The 24,238-nt window shown below is 33.6% G+C and overlaps 1 protein-coding gene across 3 annotated transcripts in view; it reads left to right on the top strand.

Moving 5' to 3' along the window:
* Positions 1 to 24,238, top strand: part of LOC106464541 (mucin-12-like) — a 154,946-nt gene that overhangs the window by 115,276 nt on the left and 15,432 nt on the right. The window contains exons 6-11 of one of the 3 annotated variants that reach the window (XM_022392737.1): positions 5,283 to 5,352; positions 7,417 to 7,457; positions 10,004 to 10,034; positions 13,798 to 13,875; positions 20,906 to 21,000; positions 21,896 to 22,136. In XM_022392737.1, coding sequence (XP_022248445.1) covers positions 5,283 to 5,352; positions 7,417 to 7,457; positions 10,004 to 10,034; positions 13,798 to 13,875; positions 20,906 to 21,000; positions 21,896 to 22,136 — 556 coding nt within the window. The remainder of the gene's footprint in view (positions 1 to 5,282; positions 5,353 to 7,416; positions 7,458 to 10,003; positions 10,035 to 13,797; positions 13,876 to 20,905; positions 21,001 to 21,895; positions 22,137 to 24,238) is intronic. The other 2 variants (XM_022392744.1, XM_022392751.1) reach the window with 2 other exon arrangements.

Genomic DNA, 24,238 nt, shown 5'->3' with positions numbered 1-24,238 from the left:
GTTAAAGTACTAATGTCCGACGTCAATCCACTGAAGTTAAGTGGTTTGTAATGTTCGAAATTTATAAATGTTCCTGGTCAAATATGTGAAGTGTCCCGATTAATAATCGTTATAACAATCACAGTTATAGCTTCCGAAGTTTATAGTATACCAACTATAGCAAACCAATAATAGATACTGTTGTTAGGCGCGTCACATTGGTTATATTTATAGGCGTGTGGAGATTTGTTCGAAATTTCAGCTCACGTAGCAATACCGACGATACACTAGTGTTATGTACACACATGTATTGTTGATTCTTACACTCGAGAATTTTCTACAACTTTAGAGAATAAGCGAGAATTTCGCAATATACATTTAACAGAATAAGTTATGTACATTTCTAAATATAACTTTAATTTAAACAAACATCAATATTACAATAAATATATAACAGTAATTCCGTCACAATCTCAATCTACAATTGTATTTACCACCTGTCACCGAATTACACCAGTTTCGAGAAATTACACCCCACATTAGTAACCCAAGACAAGGACGAATCGAAAGCTTGAGACCAGGATTCATATAGTTTATATAAAGATAAACCAAAACGCAGTCGTCGCGCAGATAATCAGTCGAGGAAACCTCACCGGTCGTCTCGGCCCTTTATCGTCAAGAAGATTATCCAGGGCGGGTCATGCAATGGGAACCACGTCAACACAACTTGCAGCTGATTATATTCCTTATTGATCGTTGATCATCATGCATTAATCAGGCATGTTTTCACTGTCTCGGTGGACACACACATGTGTACTCACTCCATACTTCTGAAAACTCCAGAGTGACGCCTTTTCTGCCTTCATACATATTTCTTTCGTCATTTTGCTCTTGGCTATTCCAGATAAACCCACCTTGCCCAGAAAAGCGGCGAAATACTTGCCTGCATATCCTCTGCACGTGCAAGACAGTGGATCATCCACCCTCTATCTCTGCAAATTCCAATGATCTCAGAGTACTTGATGATCTCGTGCTCGTGTACTTTACCGATATTCTCTTCCCATGAAACCGTCAACTCACCCAACATGACAGTTCTCTTCTTCTCTGACCATAACACAATATCGGGTCTAAGGTCAGTAGCTGTGATCACCTGCGGTAAGACTATCTGCGTGTCTAAGTCCACTGATAACTTCCAGTCGTTGGTTGTTAGTAAGATACTGCTTCCAACTCTCTCTTTCAGCGGTTTTTGCTCTTTTCTTCTTTCCTCACGAATTCAACTGTTGAACCTGCCGTGCTTCACCCTCTTCTAGCACTTCCTTGATTCTCTCTAAAACCAGATTGTGTCTCCAGATGTAAAAACCTTCAGTAAATGAAACTTCACAACCAGCTAGGATGTATATTAACGAGCCTTTTTTCCGCACTTGCAGCACTTCCCGGTTGTTGTTTTTTAATTTACCCATTTATGTAAGAAGTATTCGGATGCCAGTACAGCATCATACGTAGCACCAACAAGAAACTTGAATACCAACGGCTACATCGACCAAATATTAGACCAAGGTAACCGTTTAGGCTCTACCTCTTCCCACGCTATCTAGTTACCCTGATAGGGCATACCAGTTGCTTTAGACACTCATCTTTTGTCTTTTACTTGACGTATCTTGTCACCAATCATATTTATCTTCTGAACATCAGTGGCACTTCCAAACCATTTCATTGGTTTCATGCCACGTTCAAATCGCTCTGTCTGAGCTGCTTCAATAATAACTTTTATTTTCAGGTGCTTTTATTTTAGAAAGTCGCTTTTTCATTCCCACTATCTTTATCATGGGCATGTCATACCTCATCATCGACCACATGATTCTGGGATATAAACCAGTCTTCAAACACTGAAGCTTCAAAGTGCCTGGGAGGGAAGATTTGCTAATATGCTTTAAACCATCTTCCACTTGACTTCTCACTTCGATAGTTCACTTACTGTCAGTCAGAACTGAAATGTACAGCCTTCCTAAACTTTTTATCAGCTCTTCTACCACCATGGGTATTCGCTCTTCGCTGAGCTGAAAATGATGTTCTTTCATCAACTTTTCTTTCTTTAAAGTAGGACTTCTGAATTTCTTCAGCTTGAACTAACACATCAAGTGTTAAAGCTTATCGAGAACTCTCTGTGCGTCTGCTACCGAAGAGTTCAATAAAGTCTAATCACCAGTGAACGTGCAGATAGGGGAAACAATTGGCCCAGAGCTATGCTAAGTCCCGTCCCTTTCAGTCTTGCTGCTCCAACAATTATTTTCATAGCCATGACAAAGAGAATTGGCAAAATTGTACACCCCATTTTGATGCGAACTTTTAGCTGCTGACACGCTGTCGTGTATTTCTAGTCATGAATTCATCTGGACTGTCACATTATGCAATGAGATATCTTACAACTTTTTCTGGAATATAAAAAAAAACATGGCCATGTTTAACAAGGCATGTGGCATTACTCCGTAAGTATTAGTAAGATTAAAACCACACAATTGGCGGGTCTTGCTTCCTTACCTTTGCCTCGTAAATGTCGAACCATATAATCAAAGCATGCTTCATGCATCCAGAGATATCTGGTATCACTGCCTTCTGCACCAATGTATCGATATATTCATCTAACAACAAAAATACACCAATCAAAATCTTCTTGTTCACATCAAGTATAATATGGAACGGGAATCGGAAATCGCTCATCCATTGCTCATTCTCAACTTTCGGAATATAGCCTCTTTTTCTTTTATTCCACTCAAGCAACGCAGTCTCTGTCCTGCAGATAACTTTAAATATATGCCATAATCTCCTTATGAGCTTAGGATACTTCTTATAAACTTTGTAAGTGACTCTTCTAGGGCCAGGAGAAGACCCTACCCTAGCTTTCCTTGCCACACTCTCCACCTCCCCAAGTTTCAGTGGCGACACATCCAGCGATATAACAGGTGGTGTTGGCCATATACAATCTGTGTACTTCTTTCTCAGATATTATCTAATTCTTGTTTACTCACAAGAAACTCATCTGATTTTACTTGATCGAATAGGTTCTGGACAAACTTGAACGGAGCCTCGAAGAACTTTCTATTCTTGCGAGATTTTACTTTCCTCCTTTTCTTCATGTTCTCTGTTCTCTTCAGGCCACCTCGGTGCCGCAGTCAAAGTTTGGCAACAGCAATCATTTCTGCATGGTCACCCATTTTCTTAGTATCCTTCCATCAATTTGAAAGGGATCGTAACTCCACTGTTATTAGGTGAACCTTCTCCTGACGCCGACTTCTTTTCGATTCGTCATGCATCAATTTGAGGTTTTCTTCCACCAGCCCAAATTCGCCGTATTCGTAGACTGTGACATTCAGAATGGTCAACTTCCATCTCGCCATTCCCCGTATAGCATACACCATCAAGCTCTTCGTCCATAAATTCACTTTCTAAAGCATTGACCATGGACGGCCATTTGACTTGAGCTTCGCATTATAACGCCTGAAAGGGCGAGCATATTTGTTGACGGGACTCCATCTCGCAAGTTGCAAATTGCTAGTCGAATGCGGTAACAACCAATCTATAAGTTCGCGGAGTCTTACATATATTGTTGTCTAAATATAGACTAAAAATGGCATCCTTTTCATTATTATATTTAAATACTCAAGTCACGATAACGATTTAGCTCTCCACTGTACTTGGGTTTCCCTCCGTTGTTATCTCTGTATATGGAGTTGGGTAAAATTTCCTGAAAGCATATTTTGATTTACAGTTCTATATCAATATTCTGTTCACAATAATCCAGATTTTTATGAAATTGAATCGTATATCAGAATAAAACAAGTTAACTTTACACGCCTGAACACAGTTTAAGTTTGTGGAAACGCGAAGTTAATATAAATATTCGTAAACGGAGATAAGTCCCTTTATCTGATGATATCAAAGGCTAATATCAAGTCTTTTTTATTATTTCTTATAGATTTTTTAACGTTATGAGTATTTGTTTCCAAGAGAACAGTAAGGTTTGAAAATAGCATACCTATACATACCAAACTGTTATAAAAGAACAACAATATTTGAACATCTGATAGTGGAAGTCTAAGGACATAGAATCTCATTTGGCTCGAAATATCGCGTGGGATATTTATTCCTCGTACTTTTATCAGTTGGAATTATATTCCTTATACCTAGAGAAACGTCGTTTGAAAATTTTATAAAAAACTCCTCTTTATATATATATTTGTACGTTATCGTAGTTTGCCCTTCTATCTTATAAAGATACAAGTGTTTTTATATAGAAATTATGAATATATTTATTAGGAGATTTAAAATACTTAAGCTTGATATTATGGCTTACAACGGGCTATGAAATAGGTTTTCTGCTGGTTTTTTATTTGAATATTCACTGTATTTCATGTCAAATTTCTCAATCACAATCACTTCTTCCAGTGACGTAAGGTGTACCTATGAAACGACTCACCGTAAATAAAGTCCTCCGTCAATAAAAAAGATATCCAAGCGTTATGATACCACATACCAGTGTTTAAGTTCAGAAATTTTTGTTTAGCGATGAATCACGGTGCTGATATGTACAACTTATGTAACCTTCTTTTCGATAACGGCAGTACTACTTCCAGCCTTTTCTTTTAAATCGTAAAATTATTGTTTCTTCAAACTAGACTTTACTAGATAACTTGCAAGTTGTCAATAGGATATAAATTCAAATTTATGTTCTCGTTTATAAGCGAATGTAATATATGACCAAATAAAGATCCGTTTTAAAGCTTTAGATAATTACAAACCCACTTACTGAAAGTGTCGTTCTATTTTATTTCATAAGAGATATCTAGCGATTCAAACTGTCACTTCTCAAACTTAACTTGTTCCTTTATAACTAATGGAAAATGTTGTTGATTTGGAATGTGTGTTGTTTACACTTTAGTAATGTTGTACCAATAGCTTTTCAAAATATATATCCATAAATATTTTTTTTACTTAACTATTTCATTTTCAAAATTACGTTACTTTTAATTAAAAAACACATAAGTTTGGTTTTACACCTTTTTAATATTGTTTCTCATACTGTCTTTATCCATTGAATATGAAAAAAAGTCACTAAGATTGATTATTTCTACTTATACTATTATATTACTTGACCTGACTTCTTAAGACAACTAAAAGCCTCCTCAGATCTTAGTAGAGCGATTAGTTACTGGTAGGGTAAATTTTGACGAAATATCTTATCTCAAAATACAAATAAATAAAGCATTTTTCAAGTTAACAAGGTAGTGTGTTTCTGAATATTCCAGATAACAAGTGCCCTACACCTGGTTGCAACGGGACAGGTCACTCGACAGGGCTCTATTCACACCACCGAAGGTAGTTCAGAGCTTGGCAGCTTGATGGCTAATTTTCTTCTAGTATTTTATATGGTTTGTTTGTATGTTTCTTTTAGCATAAAGCTACACAATAGGCTATATGCGTTCTGTCCACCATAGAGAAACAAACCGCGGATTTTAGCGTTTTAAAACCATAAACTTACCGCTGAATCATTGAGAGGCATTTTCTACGCAAACATATATATATATTAAAAGAACGGTATAAAACACTAACATTTATTATATTTATATATATATATATCTAACATCTTAATATAGATTTTACGGCGTATTGCCTAGTGCCTGTGTGGGCAGCCCATTGACCAATGGCCATGTGTGGCCATTTCGCAGAAATGTGTGGCCAACTCGTAGAATCATCGATAGTGTGTTTTTTAGCTAGCCAGAGAAAAAGAATGCCAAATCTCTCATTGAAATTTCATGCTTTTGTAATTTTGAAAAAATGTTTTTTGTACTTTTGCGTTGACTGTCATTAGAATGCTGAAATAAATATATTTAGCGAAAATTTTCTGTTTTATTAATAGTGTGGCCATTTCTGTGATCGACTGGCCACATTCATGGTCTGGTGTGTAGATGTCTAAGTTAAGATTTTTTTTTTAAAGTTAACTACATGTGTAACATGAGCAATAAGCTAATACTGTCAAAATAACATCATACAAAATTTAGTCAGCGTGTTTTCTTTGCGCACTACTTCCTATATATCATAAGAATGAGGCGAGTGCGAACACTCCAAGACTTCGTCACAATTTATTAAACATTCAACGGGAAAGTTAGTTAGAAAGGAACTGTTACCACTACAATACTGGCTCAAATATCATCCAGTAAAATTACAAAACTAAAATAGTTTGCTTGTTCGAGGTAAATTTACTTAAAAGACAACTTTACTTTAAGAATAACTTAAAAGACAAATACAGCTAGGGCATATTAAAATAAGACCCATATATGTCAAAAATCGCAAAATTAACATTTTCAATATGTCTTGTAATTATTCGGTCTAGTGGTTAGTATGCAGGACGTGAATCTGAGGATTCCTGGTTTGCGTTCCGTTACCGAAAAATACGCCACGCACTTAAGGACTGTGGGTGAACTATAAGAGTGATCTCCAAATTACATTATTAGGACTGTGGGTGAACTATAAGAGTGATCTCCAAATTCCATTATTAGGACTGTGAGTGAACTGCAAGAGTGATATCCAAATTACATTATTAGGACTGTGGGTGAACTGCAAGAGTGATCTCCAAATTACATTATTAGGACGGTGGGTGAACTATAAAAGTGATCTCCAAATTACATTATTAAGACTGTGAGTGAACTATAAGAGTGATCTCCAAATTACATTATTAGGACGGTGGGTGAACTATAAGAGTGATCTCCAAATTACATTATTAGAGCTGTGGGTGAACTATAAGAGTGATCTCCAAATTACATTATTAGGACTGTGAGTGAACTATAAGAGTGATCTCCAAACTACATTATTAGGACGGTGGGTGAACTGTAAGAGTGATCTCCAAATTACATTATTAGGGCTGTGGGTGAACTATAAGAGTGATCTCCAAATTACATTATTCGATTAAGTTTCTCAAGAATTGAAGGTGTGTACTATTGACGAGTTACCACACCTCTAGTGTAATTAGTTTCAAATTAGGGACAGCTAACGCAGATATCACTTGTGTAGCTTTGAGAGAAATTTCAAAACAAACAGTCTTAATTAACGAAAAATATGGATTTTATGAATATTTTATTTATGTTGAAACCTCGTTTCTCATGGTTTCATAAGCAATAATACTTTACTTAATTATAGTAAAATGATTTATATGTGAAGTTCGTAATACTGAGTTATCATTGTTAATTATAACTTAACTATTAATACGTGTGTTGACTACAATAGCTTGATTTTCATTTATACTGAAATTTATTTTTTAAATAATAACTATCAACAACTGAGTAGTTAATTATAATACATTATTTTCTATTTGTAATTCATTTTTTACAGTGAAATCTTGCGTTTAGCAGTATCATCACTATCAATATATTTTCTGTTTTTAAGCTTATCAGGATGCCCAAGAAAAGACGAAATTTCTCAGGAAAGTAAGTTAAATCTAAACATACATGAAAGAAGTTAGTGTTAGTGTTTAGATATGTCTCGTTGAATATTCATCTAACAACAAAACAATCAATGTATAAACTTCTCGTTTTCTCACATTAATAAAATTCAGTTAATTTTAAAGCTGATGCAAATGACGATAGTCTAACCAACCAACAAAATAATATTTCCTTTCTGTAATTCAAACAAAATGCATCCAGCCAAAAAAAGTATATGTATATTTATTGGGATAAGTTTCATCCATATTATCTTTACGAAAAAAAATATGATCAGCACAGTTCAACATGACTTATAATTTGTATAGATAATCAATATACGTTTGCTGTAAAATCAAAATCGTTTCGCTTACTATTATCTATCCATATAGAGATAGATAGATAGATTTATTCAGTACATGTCTATATAAGTATCATTTACAACCAAACGACAGAGAAATATAGTGTTTAACACTAGTGGTCAGTTTTCACCACAATGGACTAACATTCCCGTAACACATTGTTACTACGCAAAAAGGTATTTCAGAACTAACGTTGTTTCATGTGTCACATAAATCCCGTTAGGCAATGAACCTCATTGTTTAATTGTTAAACAACCCAGTATGAAAAGTGCGCGTCGCATACGATATATGTATGTGTGTGCCTAGTATCGAACTTTAATGTGTTATTTGGATGCAGATAGTTAGTATGCTATACCGACACCGATACTACGAATTATAACTAACCAGGTGATGTATTACTTTAATGTTTACCATCTTCAAACATCTTGCAATATGCTGTCTAGAATCAATCCAAATAGGATATAATTGGCTCTATTTTACATAAAAACATGCTGCTGGTCTATATTTTCTCTCCTTCATGTAAATTTATTAAGGCGGATAAGATATTTTTATTGGACATTGTGATAAGAATGTCTCATTTAACTATAAACCATTATTTTCAGTCAAACAAAAAACATCAATTACATAAATTTTACTAGCATTGGTAAAAAATGTCGGTCATTAGAACATTTAACATATGTTTAAACATTTGAATCATCTTTTCAAAACAATTATTGTAGATTTGGCATTAGAATGGTTGATGAAAAATTTGTTACTCCAAAATTGGCCAAATTAATTTTCATATTTACTAAATTGTAAAATATCAAGATTGGGTAAGTACTTTATTTCTGTTTTTCTTAGTTATTCTTTATTTATTATTATAAAAGTAACTAAAATCTATAAATACGAATTTAGGTTATTTAAGACTAGATTAGGTAAAATAAGTTATAATAATATAATTAAAATGGTTCACGAGGCACGAACAGCTCGTGGGTAATGTAATTCGATAACGTAACGCGAACTGCACGTTCCCGAGTGATTTACAACTTATAATTGCGCGGATAGTAGTTAGACACGTTCCAAGGGCAATAAAACAATAAAATGCAATTATGAAAAGATGTATAACGTTACGAAATTAGAGCTACTTAGGATAAATGAATGTAGTTTTATGTTACAATTTGAAATCATTCTAGAAAAGAATAAAAGTTAATTCGGGTTTATTGCGATATTTTATTTTATTTTTTTGGGGGGGTTACGAGGTCAGTCAAATTCAGCGATTCCGTTTTGAGATAGAGTAGAGAAAATAACGGATAAACTATAAAGTTTTAATGAAAAAAAAAAAGATTTGAAATGCATTTAGGAGATTTAGGGATTACACAAAGGAAATTTGAGATTTCTAAGATGACGAGAAGTATTTTTAATTTTAACATGAAAATTACTTTGCACAGGGACTATTAAAAACAAATACTCAATATATTCCTGAACAAATCTTTATTTTATTTTACTAAAAATACTTCACTAAGAAATATGACTTTTTGTATGTGAAGACTTGTAATATTAACTGAAAGACTACCAAATTTCGTGAAGAAAGGCCCAATATATTGAGAGTTATAAGTATTCAATTTATAAAGACTTTAAACGAATACTAAAGGTCACGTGACTCGTCAAATTGACCGAGCCCGTATTGAAAGTGGTAATTCCATGAATTTTACTAGCATTGGTAAAAGAAATGTCGGTCATTAGAACATTTAACATATCTTTAAACATTTAAATCATCTTTTCAAAACAATTATTGTAGATTTGGCATTTGAATGGTTGATAAAAATTGTGTTGCTCCAAAATTGGCCAAATTAATTTTATATTTACAAAGTTTTGTCATAAACAATATTTCACTCTCATAATTTACTTCATAATTAACGATAATATATATAACACATCATAGCTTAATAATCTTGGTATCGTGCTTTGTACTTGCATTTTATCAGTATTTGTAGTGTAGTAAATATAACAAAAGATATATTGTTATGAATTTACGTAAAGTTATTGATTAGCTTTAGATTTATTTCATAAACCTAATGTTGTTTAAAATTATTATTAAATTCATAAATCCAGATTATTAGTTCATTTTCTTGCATTGTAATTTTGCTTTATTATTCCTATTTATTCTTGCGTGAATTTATCTTTTTTCTGTCTATTTTTATCTTGTTCCTCAAGTACTGACCAAACATGAAACGGTAATACTCAAGTAAGTAATTAGTTAATTTTATCAAAACTTGAAAAATAAAGATAATTTATCGTTGAAGAGTTGTACAGCTCACGTTAAAACTTAGACCACCTTGTTTCTTTTATACTAGAGTCGACGAAGTTTCTAGCTCAATACCAGAACTCATTTGAAACGCTATTTGTTTCAGTTGCTCATGAGACAGCAAGTCTTCCAATTGAACTAAAGACACAAAAAATCGTTATTTTATAAAAACATGCTCCAATCTCAACTAATAATTGGTGTGTGTTTATTATGTACTTTCGTATACTTAGCATACAGTTAAAACTTTTTCTGCTGGCTACCTCTGGTGGCTCAGCGGAAAGTCCAATGGCATATAACGCAAAAAAAACCAAGTTTCGATACTTGAGGTAAAAATAGTACGTATAGTCCATTGTGTAGCTTTATACTTAACTTTATACTTAAAAATGAATAATTTTAGTTATTGGTATTTGTCATTAATTACTCATTTTTTATTATATAAAATTACATTTTTTTGTGTTAAGAAATAATACCTGTTTTCTAATGCGGGCTACCGTGTAAAGTCTTAATAGAACCAAAGTTTCATAGAGAAAATATAATATAAAGTATAAATATTTTACTTTCATATTGATTATATTTCACTGTAAGATAGAATCCTTAGAATCTTACATTGCGTCATGAATATGTTACGATGAAATGTTTATTACATGTTGTGTTTAAGAAAATCACCACTTATTTCAGTCTTTATTACAACAGTAGAAAAAAGATTTAGTATATGTTGAACAGTGTGCACATCCTAGGTTAAAGTTCAGAAACATTTACTGTGCATGATTCTGTAAACTGTATAAATTTAGTTTGTTTTGTTTTTTAATTATGCACAAAGCTACACAAGAGCTATCCGTGCTCTGCCCACCACAGGTATCGAAACCCAGTTTATAGCGTTGTAAGTCCGCTGTGCCACTGGGGGCGTATAAGTTTAGAAACAGATACTTGTTACTAATATATATATTGAAAAAAAAACATTTAATTAATAAATCACAAATGAGAATATTATGGTATAACATTTCATTAAAAAGTAAATATAAAATTATCACCTAGTGTTATGTTTCATTATTTGAAATATATTAGAAAACTGAAAATATATATTGGATATTTTGTTTCACACATAACTACACATTTTAAAAACTGGAAATATAATTTGGATATTTTTTTTCACACATAACTACGCATTTTTAACTGTATTTTATAGCTGACTGTTCTCCTGACTTGTTGGACAATGTTTTGGTTTCAATACTGAATTCTGCTTTAGGTCAGGGAAAAATTACTTTTACTGTAAAGCTGAGCTATAGTAAATAACCTTTTCTTTTCTCTCTGGCGACTAAAATTTATTTATTTTGTATTTTGTTGGTTACCCTTTTTCTGGTCTACATTGTTTCTTTGGTTTTTCTAATAGTTTTCAAGAATTGTCCGTGTGACATCCTTTTCTGTAACTGGTTATAGCATCGTATGACTATAACAGACAGCAGTTCTGAGTAATTTTTAACTATCTAATATTTTTTAGCCACTTACTACTACGTGGCCATTTTCTTTAGGATTATTTCAAACCACATATCTCCACATATTACGTTTCAGGACGTGTGCTAGCCACATATCAATCGTTATATGGTCATTTTTAATTGGTACAAATTAATTATTACACTCTCTGTAAAGTCACTTCACATTTCTTTTCGGGATTAAAACAGGAAACTTGTCACTTTTTAGTTATTTTCAAAACTTTGAACGTTTCCACATTTTCATTACTTTTCCTTTATCGTATAACACCACAGTCTTTTATACACTAATTTCCTCTAATTATCGTTGGGTCTCCAACAATTCATGGAATTTATTTGAGTTCATCGCTATAATACAAAACCAGACATAAAACTACGGCCAACGCGAACAAGAAGTGCGAATTATTAACATTTTGCTTCTACATTTGCTAATTAAGCATGGCACTGACAACCTACTGTCTGCCTGGCTTACATTCGATTGCCGTATATCTCACCACTATCCAGGAGCATTAATGACTGATATTTGATTTTTCTTCTTCGTGTAGACATTAATTTCATCACTGGTGAAATCCGTAAAACTAAGTGCAGACCACATTCTAGCACCATACTGTGTTTAACACGTAAAATCTAATTCTAGTTTGTTTATAGTATGTTTAACATATTCAAACATAACAAACAGAGCTATATCTTATCAAATATAGTATCAAAATCCAGCTATTTATATACACTATTTATTAATGTACAGTGTGGAGTAAGAATACAATTCTAATTCTTACTTTCGTCTCATTGCGTAATGTATTTCAACTCTTAATGACACTCTTTTTGTTTTTACATACTCATAGTTATGAAGCTCAGTCTATCAGACGTTTTTTCTGAACGAACAATGCATCTGATTCTATCAAGCATCGTCACTTAAATTGTTAAACTAATTATTGTGCATAGATTAGTTCTGGCTACTATGGTTCTAATATACACCCAGAAACCTCAGACTATTACTCAAAAAGCCAAAAGTACTCCGATTTAATCATTTTGCACATGTCAAACAGACTGAAAACCAGAACATATAATCTGGTAGCATAGTAAAAACACTTATTGCTCTTGTTAATCATAGTCGTCCCAAGGGAATATTTCCTTATCTTCGCGGGCCACTATCCACAGCCGGAGTTAAACTTGTTTCTTTTATATCTTTCCAAGTAAGTAGATTTATTATAATATAAAATAACTCAAATGTTATATAAAAGAAAATACAAGCACAAGTGTCAACATTTCATCACAGTTAACTCGGCATTGAACTCTGATGGAACATTGAAGCCTGAGCATATATTTCTCTTTCAATCACATTTTTAATATTTTTTTTATACTTCATGTATGAGCTGCCTCCACAATTTCTAAAGTAAATTCGTTGTCAACTTACCTCTTTGATCTTCATCTTGTGGATCCAACAAATCGCTTTATTTATGTAATTATTGAAAGCCTACCCTCATCAAAAATTTGTACGTGCTCACTATTTAAGTCCTCCTTTAGGCTCTAAACCGATTTCTTCTCCAGGAGCTAAATTACTTTCTCCTACCTCTATTACTTCACGATTTTCTATTTAGTATGCAGTTTTCTACCTCTATTACTTCACGATTTTCTATTTAGTATGCAGTTTTCTTATATTTTTCTTACTTACTGTTTTCTTATAGATCCTGACTTATTTCCTTTTCATCTCGTGTTCGTTGGCTTGACATATGAATCACCTTATTTTTCAGTGCTGTTATCGGCCTTTTCTGCTTCAATATCCTTCGTTCATTTTATTCGGTTTTCTGAATTAATTTTTCAATTTTTAATTTCATGCTATTGTTCCCAACTTGAGGGGCATGGAAAGGGACATGGTAATACTTGGAGAGCAGGGGATTATCTTCTCATGCAAAATCATGTACTTCTTTGACCTAGTGAAGGATTCAGCAAAGAGCAGTTCTAAATTGTTGTCCAACAAAATCATAAGAATAATCAGAATATGTTTATAGTATACACTATTAATACGCTGACTACACTTCTTAAGTTATGTTTTAAAAGAAAAACTTTTTAAAATCTAATTAAAATATGCAAGATTATTTAACGATCCTTCATTACGATTCTAAAATAATTTACATAGTTTTGAGTGTTTGGATGTGTTTAAAATTCTGGCGATTTGACACAAACGTGTCCTGAGAACGTGTAATTCTATGATTTAGTGTCGTTCTAACTAGGTGTCCTACACCAGGCTGTAATGGAAGAGGTCATGTGAATAGTAATAGAAACTCTCATCGAAGGTCAGTAGCTAATAAAGCTGATAGTCTTCATTCTAAGTTTTTGTTTATAGATGTTATGATTTAATACCTAGTAATATTTTTCACTCAAAAGAGTTAGTTCCTGCGTGGGTAAGATCATGCAAGATTATTTGTCTATAATTAATTACATTTCTTAGATATTTTATAGCTGCTCCCAAAATGGAATGTTGCTGATGCACACAAACAGGAAAACGAGCTTTCTTTGTTATAAACTAGAATTTCAATATTAATATATTCAAAATTTTGGTTCCTTGACAATACCATCATGAAAGAAACGGTTAGAAGAACAAATTCATATGTTGCATATGTGTATTATACTCAAGAAAATAGAGGAGTCACAGACGCTACTGTAGGAGAGTTCTACACTATTTACTGAGAGACTAAAAGCTTGTATTGAATGATTATAGAGTAAATGACCGAAAACTTTAGAAGGTTAAAAAATGAAACCTTTTCCTTAATATCTTGTTTAAACTATACTAAATATATACAGAATTATAGTTGCAGTTGTTTAGAAGCTTCTCAATATGAAGACAATTCGGTGACAAGGTAAGATTTCATTTAACCATTCAACTGTAGTTGAATGAGCTGATTGAATTATTTCCAGTGTCCTAATCACTCCTTTATATAATTGTATGTTTTCATATGTATAGAATGGCGCAAAATTATAAGCATCACAATAGAATACTGTTTCCTATAAATAAATTCATATCAAGGTTTATATCACAATATGTAAATAGTGGGTTAACGGTGGCGTGTCCAAAAAAAAGAAGAAAAAAGAAGCAAGGTTTCATAAAGTATTATATACTAGCTTAACAAAGATTAGGGCACCATCGCCTTCTGTAGCGAGAGGACCTTTAACATTCATATGTGGTATAGGCATACACTCAACTGTGAACAACTAATATTCATGTGTGGTATAGGCATACATTAAACTATGAACAACTAATATTCATATGTGACATAAGCAGCTTTAAACTGTGAACCACTAATATTCATGTGTGATATAGGCATACATCAAACTGTGAACCACTGATATATAATGCGTGGTATGGGCATACAGTAAACTGTGAACCACTGATATATAATGTGTGGTATGGGCATACAGTAAACTGTGAACCACTGATATATAATGTGTGGTATCGACATACATTAAACTGTGAACCACTGATATATAATGTGTGGTATGGGCATACAGTAAACTGTGAACCACTGATATATAATGTGTGGTATCGGCATACATTAAACTGTGAACCACTGATATATAATATGTGGTATGGGCATACATTAAACTGTGAACCACTGATATATAATATGTGGTATGGGCATACATTAAACTGTGAACCACTGATATATAATGTGTGATATGGGCATACATTAAACTGTGAACCACTGATATATAATGTGTGGTATCGGCATACATTAAACTGTGAACCACTGATATATAATGTGTGATATGGGCATACATTAAACTGTGAACCACTGATATATAATGTGTGGTATCGGCATACATTAAACTGTGAACCACTCGCTATCACTTTATTATTTTTCCTAATTTTATGAACTGTTGGAATTTTATGTGTTTACAATTACAAATGTATTACATTCAATACAGGCACTGATCTTCTACTTGTGTCTGAACTATGCTAGTACCCTCAGACCCAGCCTCGGGCCAGATAGATTTACGTATCGGTTATATTAGATATCAATTATTTAGACCTATGTGTAGCCTATCTGAGCTTGGCGAAATTACTTTTGTTCTGGATTAAGTTTCAGTCTAGGACAGTGCTTCTCAACTGGGGTTTTCGACAGACATCCAGGAGTTCCGCAAGATATTGAGTTTCCACAGAATGCCAGATTTCCCCACATTCTATTGCGTAACTACGCACTAGTCACATAATTGTAATCCGACTACATCATATTTCTTTAATAATATAGTGGGTTTCATAATGAAGCAGCATAATAAGTCATTGAACTTTTTTAAATTAGTGAGCAAGACTAGGTACAAACAGGTGCTTGAGTCATATAAACTGTTATTATTTGAAAGAGGACTCTTCTTGTTACGTGTGTTACGAGTAATTGGTTCGAGAAACTTTTCATGCTTTGGATGTATGTGTATAGGTATGTAGCTGCATTAAACATACATACTGTCTGGAATTATAGATATAGTATTGCAATAATGTTTGTTTGTTTGTTGTTTTTTTTGTATTGAACGCTGTGAAGGGTTCTGTGACACAAATATGAAGCCAAAATGGTTCCATGGATTCAAAAAGGTTGAGAACTATTGGTCTAGGGTAAGAAAACACGAAGACATTGATATAAGTTGTAATAGACAAAGGAATTGACTTTTACACATGTTCCACGGCTACTTTGTATATAATTCTTTTTTTTATATGTGCTCGTTTGCCCCATTAAACTACTAAGTAAACATAATAAGGCAAGTTTAGGATAATCCTCAGTCCGCACATGTCCTTTTTATTGATCTGCGATGTGTCAGTCTGGAATTTCTCAGCTCGTTTTTTAAAAAGAATCAAGATAGGCTACTGTTGAACAAGATACATCTACTGCAGAACAGCCATCTACCAAAACGTCTAAAGACGATTCAGGAACAAGCTGTAAATTTAAATCTTATGGCCTGTACATGCACCTTTAGGCCCGTAATAATGTTGATTTATTTTCTAAATGTTTTTTTTCGAATTTTAAGGCCACACTAAATTAATACTAAAGCTTTTAAAAAACGAGTCCTACATATTTTGCTGATATTTTGGTTCAAAGCCTAAATTTCATAAGTACTTTTTATCTAGACTAGGCTAGATTCTACGCATTGTCACGAGCCGAGTTCTATAGTATAGACCTAGACCTAGTATAGGTTTTGCTATTGAATATGCCCTATGAGGCGTAACGCATTGCATGCTTATTTGACCTGTTGTTGTCAAACCCCATAGCCTTGTGTTCTAGTCTAAAATAGTGTTGGTATAAAATTCTGCACATTAGGCCTAATTCACAATCTTTAGTAAATTAAAATGTTGGCTATCTAGCCAAAGCAAATATGGGACTACTGGAAGGCCTACTGATTATTATTTTTTATTTTCTTGTAAAACAATAATATTTCTTTCAAAATTATCCTTTGCACAGATAGGCATAGATGTAGTAGATTATGCTGATATAAATGTTAGGCAAGGCCTATCTGACGCTGAAAAAATACAAACTTCTGCACAACAGTACTTTCAAAGTTCCCACGCAGCAAAGAATACAGAAAACAGAGACGCTTCCAATATGACCAGTTTGTTAGATTTAAATGACTCGTCTTCTGCGCCAGACAAAACGATGACTACTGTATGACCTGTGTGGCGTTTGAGAAAGGTCCGGATGTCAATGACCTTGGGATCCTCGTCAGCCAGTCTATGATCAATTTCACAATGATTCAAGGTCTTGCCACAAGAGCTTCTGCCAAATGTCTAAAGGACATTATTGATGTGGTTCTACGCTTTGGTTGATAGAATAGTCCCTTGCGTGTTCACCGTGACGGTGAAGAAAGACGTTGAAAAGGATTCTAATCTCAATCATGGAACTTTTTTGACTATCCTATATTTTGCAATGAAGTGTATAGATACTGTCACAGGTGAACATAGGAAAACTACATTTGGAATTACTACTTACACAAGTGCTAAAATACAGAATGATCTGATAAATATTACCATGGTCAAATTTGTGAATCCATTATTGAGCAGGTCAGTGCTGCCTATTGGTGTACTGTTATTGCTGAAGAAGCTACTGAGGTTTCGAATAACAAACAATTGAGAGTTATTCTAAGGTACCTTGAATTTGTTGTCAGGGAAGATAGCAAAGAACCAGAGACGTGTATGGGGAGAAATGATCGATTTCTTGGAATGTCATTCTGAAATCATATGTAATGCTCTTGCAGAGAATACTAGATCGTGCCTAGATACTTCTTGTTTAACTAAAAATCTCCTGGTGGTCATGTTACAATGATATAGCTAACATAGCTAAAAGCAGAAAAGGTGTTTCAACCTTTCATATTATATGTGCATTACACATCAGATTGCTTAATCTTGCAGTTGCAACGAACCTGTAAGACACCAACATTCGAAACAGGATGAGAGTCGTAAGTATAGATGCACTAGATAATGTCATTGAAAATGTAGAGCTGAACACCTCAAAGAGCAAACTCAAAGTCATTTGCTGAACGAGGTCGGTGCAACAGCTAGGTGTGTTGGAAATGTTTCAACTTTTCACCCTGCCCTTGCATGATCTGAGGCTATAAAAGCAGTTGGCTCAGTTGAATGATCAACAGTTTCTCTAACAGATGCTAAAGGACTTCTGCTGGCCATGACTGTCAGCCTGCAAGCCCGTTCAAAATATATAACAAGGAGGCCATTGGTGAAATTGATACAATTGTTACTGCATTTCAGGGTGTTAGAGATAACGTCGATCAATACCACAACAATTAGTTTTGTGAGGTACAACAGTTATTTGCCAATGTGGGTATTGATCCTATCACACCACGCCACTGTGGACGATAGTGAAATCGTGTGAATGTACAGCGATAAGTCGAACACCTATTACAGGTGATGCATAACTGTGCTACTTGTGGATCACTTACTTAGAAAATTGCGATCAACAGAGCATTACAGAGAGGCGCTAATCAGTCTTAGAATTGTACCATCAGTGCTGATCACTCTGAGTCGCGACGACATATGTGCCCGTAACAAAGACCCTATGAAGTCGATATAAGGATTTCCTCCCTGTTCCAGCAAGCGTAGAAAATGAGAGACAGATGTATAAACTGAGATGGAATCATGACGCTAAGAAAGAACAACAAGTCCTATTATTGTCAACCCTGGATACACTCCTACATACCAGCAGCACACTCTACTCATATGTGAGAGTGTTGCTTGCAATCATGCCTACACTGCCAATGACCAGTTATTCCAGCAAGAAGCCACACAGTGGTTTAAAGCAGATCAAAGTCTTTCTTCAGACTATATTCCATAGTCAAGTGGCAGTAGACACTGAGGAATTCATCAATGAGTTCGCTACACACAAGCCACTTAAGCCTGAATTTGTACTACTTACAACTTTTCCATGGTTAATTTCTTATTTTCCACAACTTTTCTGGTAACTCCTACTTTCCCCTTATTAATTAGTTATTTTAAGATAAAATTTCATACTTTTAAAATTACTTTTTAGATCATCATGTGATTCTGAGTCTGGACAAATATAGATTACTTTATTTTTATGTCATAAACTTGTATCTTCAGGTACCTTACTTCCCTTATCAAAGCCCCACTTTTTTTGCAAAATCTCACCCGTAAAAGTCCCTACTTTCTTCCTCAGATTCGCTGTTGAGTTTGAAACAGTTTTTCTCTTAATAAAGATCAACCTTCAAGTAAAACTTCACCAGTTGAAACTGTATATCACTGTTTAGTATGATTTCAGTAACTATAACACAATTGTTATGCTACATTGTCGATGATTTTGTCTTCAGATCAAAATATAGAAAATTCAAAAATATTTTAGCGTATTTCTTCAATCGTTTTTATGAAAATTATATTTCATTTATTTTGTAAAGATACTTTGATCGTTCACAAGAAGACTATTGTCGAAACGTACTAATAAACTGACATTTTAGTAACAGGATTAATGATCGTTTGCACATGTCGACAAATGGTAATGATTGACACAGATGTGATGCTATTATTAAATGGAATTATATATTTTATATATTTTTCAGCCCCCAGTAGCCCAGTGATATGTCTGCGGACTTACAACGCTAGAATCTGGGTTTCGATACCCGTGGTGGGCAGAGCACAGATAGCCCATTGTGTAGTTTTGTGCTTAATTACAAATAAACAATAAACAATATATTTTTCATTTGTTGTCTGTAAATTTGTAGACCACCCTTCCATCAATTTTGGGCACACCACTGATTGAGTATGGTATACTAAAACGATACTGAATATACAAATCGGCAAGTTAGGTGACAACCTCAGCCAGCTTAAAGTAGCGGTGGAATGGTGTGTAAAAGAACCACATTTTGACATTGGTTTGCTTTTCTTAGGTAGTATAATGTATTTTACCAAATATTGTGTGCTTTTGAAAAGAATCTGTAGCAGTCCTTTCCGATGCAAAACATTCAGATCATAAACATATATTGAAGTCAAGAATTTAGAGTTTTCAAGGCGGAGATACCCTAAGTACTAAATGGCATTGAAAACGAGAAAAAATATGGATCAACCTGAGGAACCAAGACCATCCACGAAGAGACCTGCAACAAATCATACCACAGCTATAACAGGTAAGGATGAATCCACAAACGCAAAAATTAGGGTGAAAAGCCATCTACATGTTCCAAGTAACAGAACCCAACATAATAAAGACAGTTCTCTGTGGAAGAGCATTACAAGTCACATATATACAATTTGTTCTCATGACATGTCCTTTCAACCACTGCACTCCTTAAGCACCAACTGAATGAAATGGGTATTCATCATATTCTGTACAATGACATATCAGTCAAGTCGCTGCAAGCAGTGGATATGCATTTCAGTATGATAGAACTGTTGAAACGGGCATTAGAAAACCGTCCTCCTCGTACGCAAATAGACTATGAAAAGCCTATAGGAAAACATAGTGTGCTTTGGACATGACAGCTCTAGAACGGATCCCTTTTTGATGGGAAACTACGCTGAAGAACTACTGTCAAGATCAGATAGAGCATGAGTACGACCAGACGTGGCTACATGGACTGTAATGACGTGATGAGTCTCCAAAATCGTTTTAATATACCGTTCTTAACATCTGTGTATACGATATTGAAAAAAAAAATATTTTTATAAATGCTTTTTGTACTAAATTTATTATTCCAGATTATCTGTAGAGCTTAGGATTCATTTCGAAATTAGCAAATATAATAAGCTTTATATTATATTGTATGTCAAGTGCCCATGGTGTTTTTAAATTACTTTTTTTAGTTTTAACCCTTATTTTACAGTATTTCCGGTTGTCCAATTGCAGCAAAGGAAAAGCTGGTCAATAAAGAATATCATTCAGCTTCAACCAAAACGCTCTCACAATCAAGTACTTCATGTATGTGATTTGAACCAATTTGACGAATTATTTTTCTTTTCAAAGTTGTATTTCTATGATAACACACTTTTTCATTAAGGTTGTTCTTCGTTAACTATTCATCGGTTGATAATTACAATTTCTTGAATTTATTAAACAAATATTATGAGTATCATTATTCTGAATATGCATGTTCTATCAATAAGAAATTATTATATGCTTGCTTTTTTTCTATTTGTTGTTTCTAATATATCTCTAAATCAAATAATTGAGTGGCTGTCTACATACTGCTGTACTTTCAAATTTAAGTTTTGTATGGATATTATTTGTAAGTCTTGTCTGATAAGTCATTATCTATAATGTAGTGTTACAAATAGTAGATAAATTTCATTTCATTTTTAAACCGAAACTGTAATTATTTGGCTATCAGTTTCTTTAGCGTGTTATAAATTAAGTGAAATAGTTATCTAATGGTGAGAAAACTAAACCAAAAGATTAAAATAGTTATACTTAATATGTGACATTTTAAAGTTAAATTTCAAATGAATGTGAGTAGTTGATAAGCTTGAAATACTCACAGATGCTTCAGTCGATAATAATTTCAGGTTGATTTCATTAAAGAACTCTATTACTTTTAAGCCTATTTTGCATCAGTTGATTCGTTGATTTTTTAACTAAACAACTCCTGTCGTGATATCTTGGAACTGTATGAAAATAAACAAACATTTGACTTAGATGCTAAAAACATTCTTTAATTTTAACAAATTTAACAGATTTTGTAAAATATTACATGTGCTATAGAAGTCACAGACAAAGGGCAAAATTTATAACCGACTATTTGAAAAGCTGAAGTACATATAAATATAGCACACATATATATATATATATATACATTTATTTAATATTCATGTTCCAGCATCAACGTCTGATCGCGTTCTAAGACCCACGTGTTATGTAAAACAACTAGAAATTCCGGAGAATATATACACCGCATACGTAGCCACTTCCAGTCCACGAGCAAATTTACCAAACGAACTTGGAAAGAACAATAAAACAAGTACGGAGTACGTCTATTATAATAGACCCATCGCACCGAAACCAAGTCCCGAGGAAGAAGACAAATCCAACATTATCTTCAAAAATCATCCTCCTCTTAGGTAAGGATATATGTTTAAACACCGAGTTTGTTGAGGTAGCTTGACATCAGTATACCTGTAATAATGATAAAAAGTTTCATCACGATGACAACAAAACAAAATCAACTGCAAATAAAGGAAGAAAACATTCCCAAGTCTAACAAAATCATCTCAGATTTATGAGGAATTATAATCTACCGGAAAATACACGTAACATCACTTTTTTTTTCATAGAGATAGAGTCCTTCAGGGAATAATGCATTACATCTATTCAGAGAATAAACTGGCTCGTTCTTTAAAATAGTTATTTCAAATGCATTCTTTGTTTTCTGAGGGAGTTTCTTCGAAAACCAACGATGGATACCATCTACAAATCCCATTTCACGTTGGTTTCTCTGATTTTAGATGCTCTTACGTGATACGTTTCTTAACACTATTTACAATTATTAACTGTTCCTTTATATAAATACAAAATCTAAGATATCAATTTTACGATTTTAAAGGTCTTATTAAGTAAAGGTATAACACAGGTATTAACACCTTGAAGATTCTATTACAAAATAGGTATAATTCATGAATCAACATCTTAAAAGTTTTATGAAGCATTAGGTATTCCTTATGTATTAATATTTTAAAGGTCTTATCAAGTAATAGGTATAAATCATATATTAACTTCTTCAAGGTTCTATTAAGAAATAATATGTATTCGTTATGTATTCATATTTTGATACTCTCGAACAGGTCTTAATATCTGCAACTTCCTAAAATTAAATTCAGACAGATCGATGATATTTTATTTTTTACTAACTTAATGAAATATTCGTAAAATAATGCATAGTATCGCATAAGTGAAGTACCATTATATTATTATTCATATTGAAAAATGGATACTAAGGTAACAATGAGATTATTAATGCTATAACACGATCATTACGCTCTCAACGTTTCGACTACAAGTGTTCTTCAGTTGAGTGTGACACCGTTCTTTGATCTATGGCAGTTATTTTGGTTTAAAGTTAATAGCTTAGAGAAAAAAACTATTAATCACCAAGGATGTTCGAAGATTAGCAATCCTCCTTCACCCTGCACGAGGTTAAAGATTAGAAGTTCGTAGAATGGTCATAGTTTTAATTGGGCCATATGGGCGAAAAAATCAAATAAAAGAAGAAAATAATAATAACAAATATATATATATATATAAATAGTTGCATGTACGTATATATATATATATATATATATATATACCTTACAAGGGTTTGTATACAAATGTTCCCGGTATAGGCTTCTGGTAGCTGCGTCTTGCCGCTCCCTCATTGCTTCATTAACGTCGTCTGTCGACCACCACCCAACCAATCAGCGTCCTGCTCTCGTCTCACTAGACTCGCTGCTGTTTCCTTTGTTTTCCAGTGTCATTAAATATAAGGGATATCCCCATATCGAAAATTATAAATTATCGATCTGAATACATCCTTATAATACGAGCAAGGATATTTTTCAAAAACGCGATCAGTTTTCTATGGCATCACGCTACCTAAGTAACGCCGAACAATGTCAAAATGTTGTACTAATACATGCTGTATAGGGTGGTTCAAATATAACAGAATTTTGTTTACATTATTCTAATGTTACTTGACACATTACATAGTATGTGATGAAACACCACAGTTCCTCTGATCATCCTAAGGAGTGAATCAAGACACATTTAATTTGGATTGACAAAAATTTGCATAACGTTTTTTTAAAACCACGTTGTGCTTCTGCGTATATAATTTCATTTCTTTGGTTTCGTAGTTTGTTTTGTTTTGTTTTTAACTTTTATTCAGTTGGTCTATCCTTTATATAGAAAACATGGAAGGCCGCCGTTATGTGCCCCTTCAGGGCAAATATGTTCAAATTGTGGAGGAGGAGGAAAGTGAGGTGCACGCGTTACATTATCCTTTACAAAAATGACTTAGTCCAAGGAATATTTGCAGTTATATGATTAGTAGGCGTCAGTAAGATGATAATCTCAACATGTATCGAAGACATTGTGACGTCTGTGACATCAGTGTTGATTAAACGAGAAAAAGAAAAAAAAATGTCGAATGTCGCCTAGGCAGCTGAGTGAGGGTAGTGTCCTCGAT

Source organism: Limulus polyphemus, unplaced genomic scaffold (genome assembly GCF_000517525.1).
Source record: "Limulus polyphemus unplaced genomic scaffold, Limulus_polyphemus-2.1.2 Scaffold61, whole genome shotgun sequence".
Lineage (NCBI taxonomy): Eukaryota > Metazoa > Arthropoda > Merostomata > Xiphosura > Limulidae > Limulus > Limulus polyphemus.
Note: the sequence above shows the minus strand (reverse complement) of the source record. Positions and strands in the feature narration are given on the sequence as shown.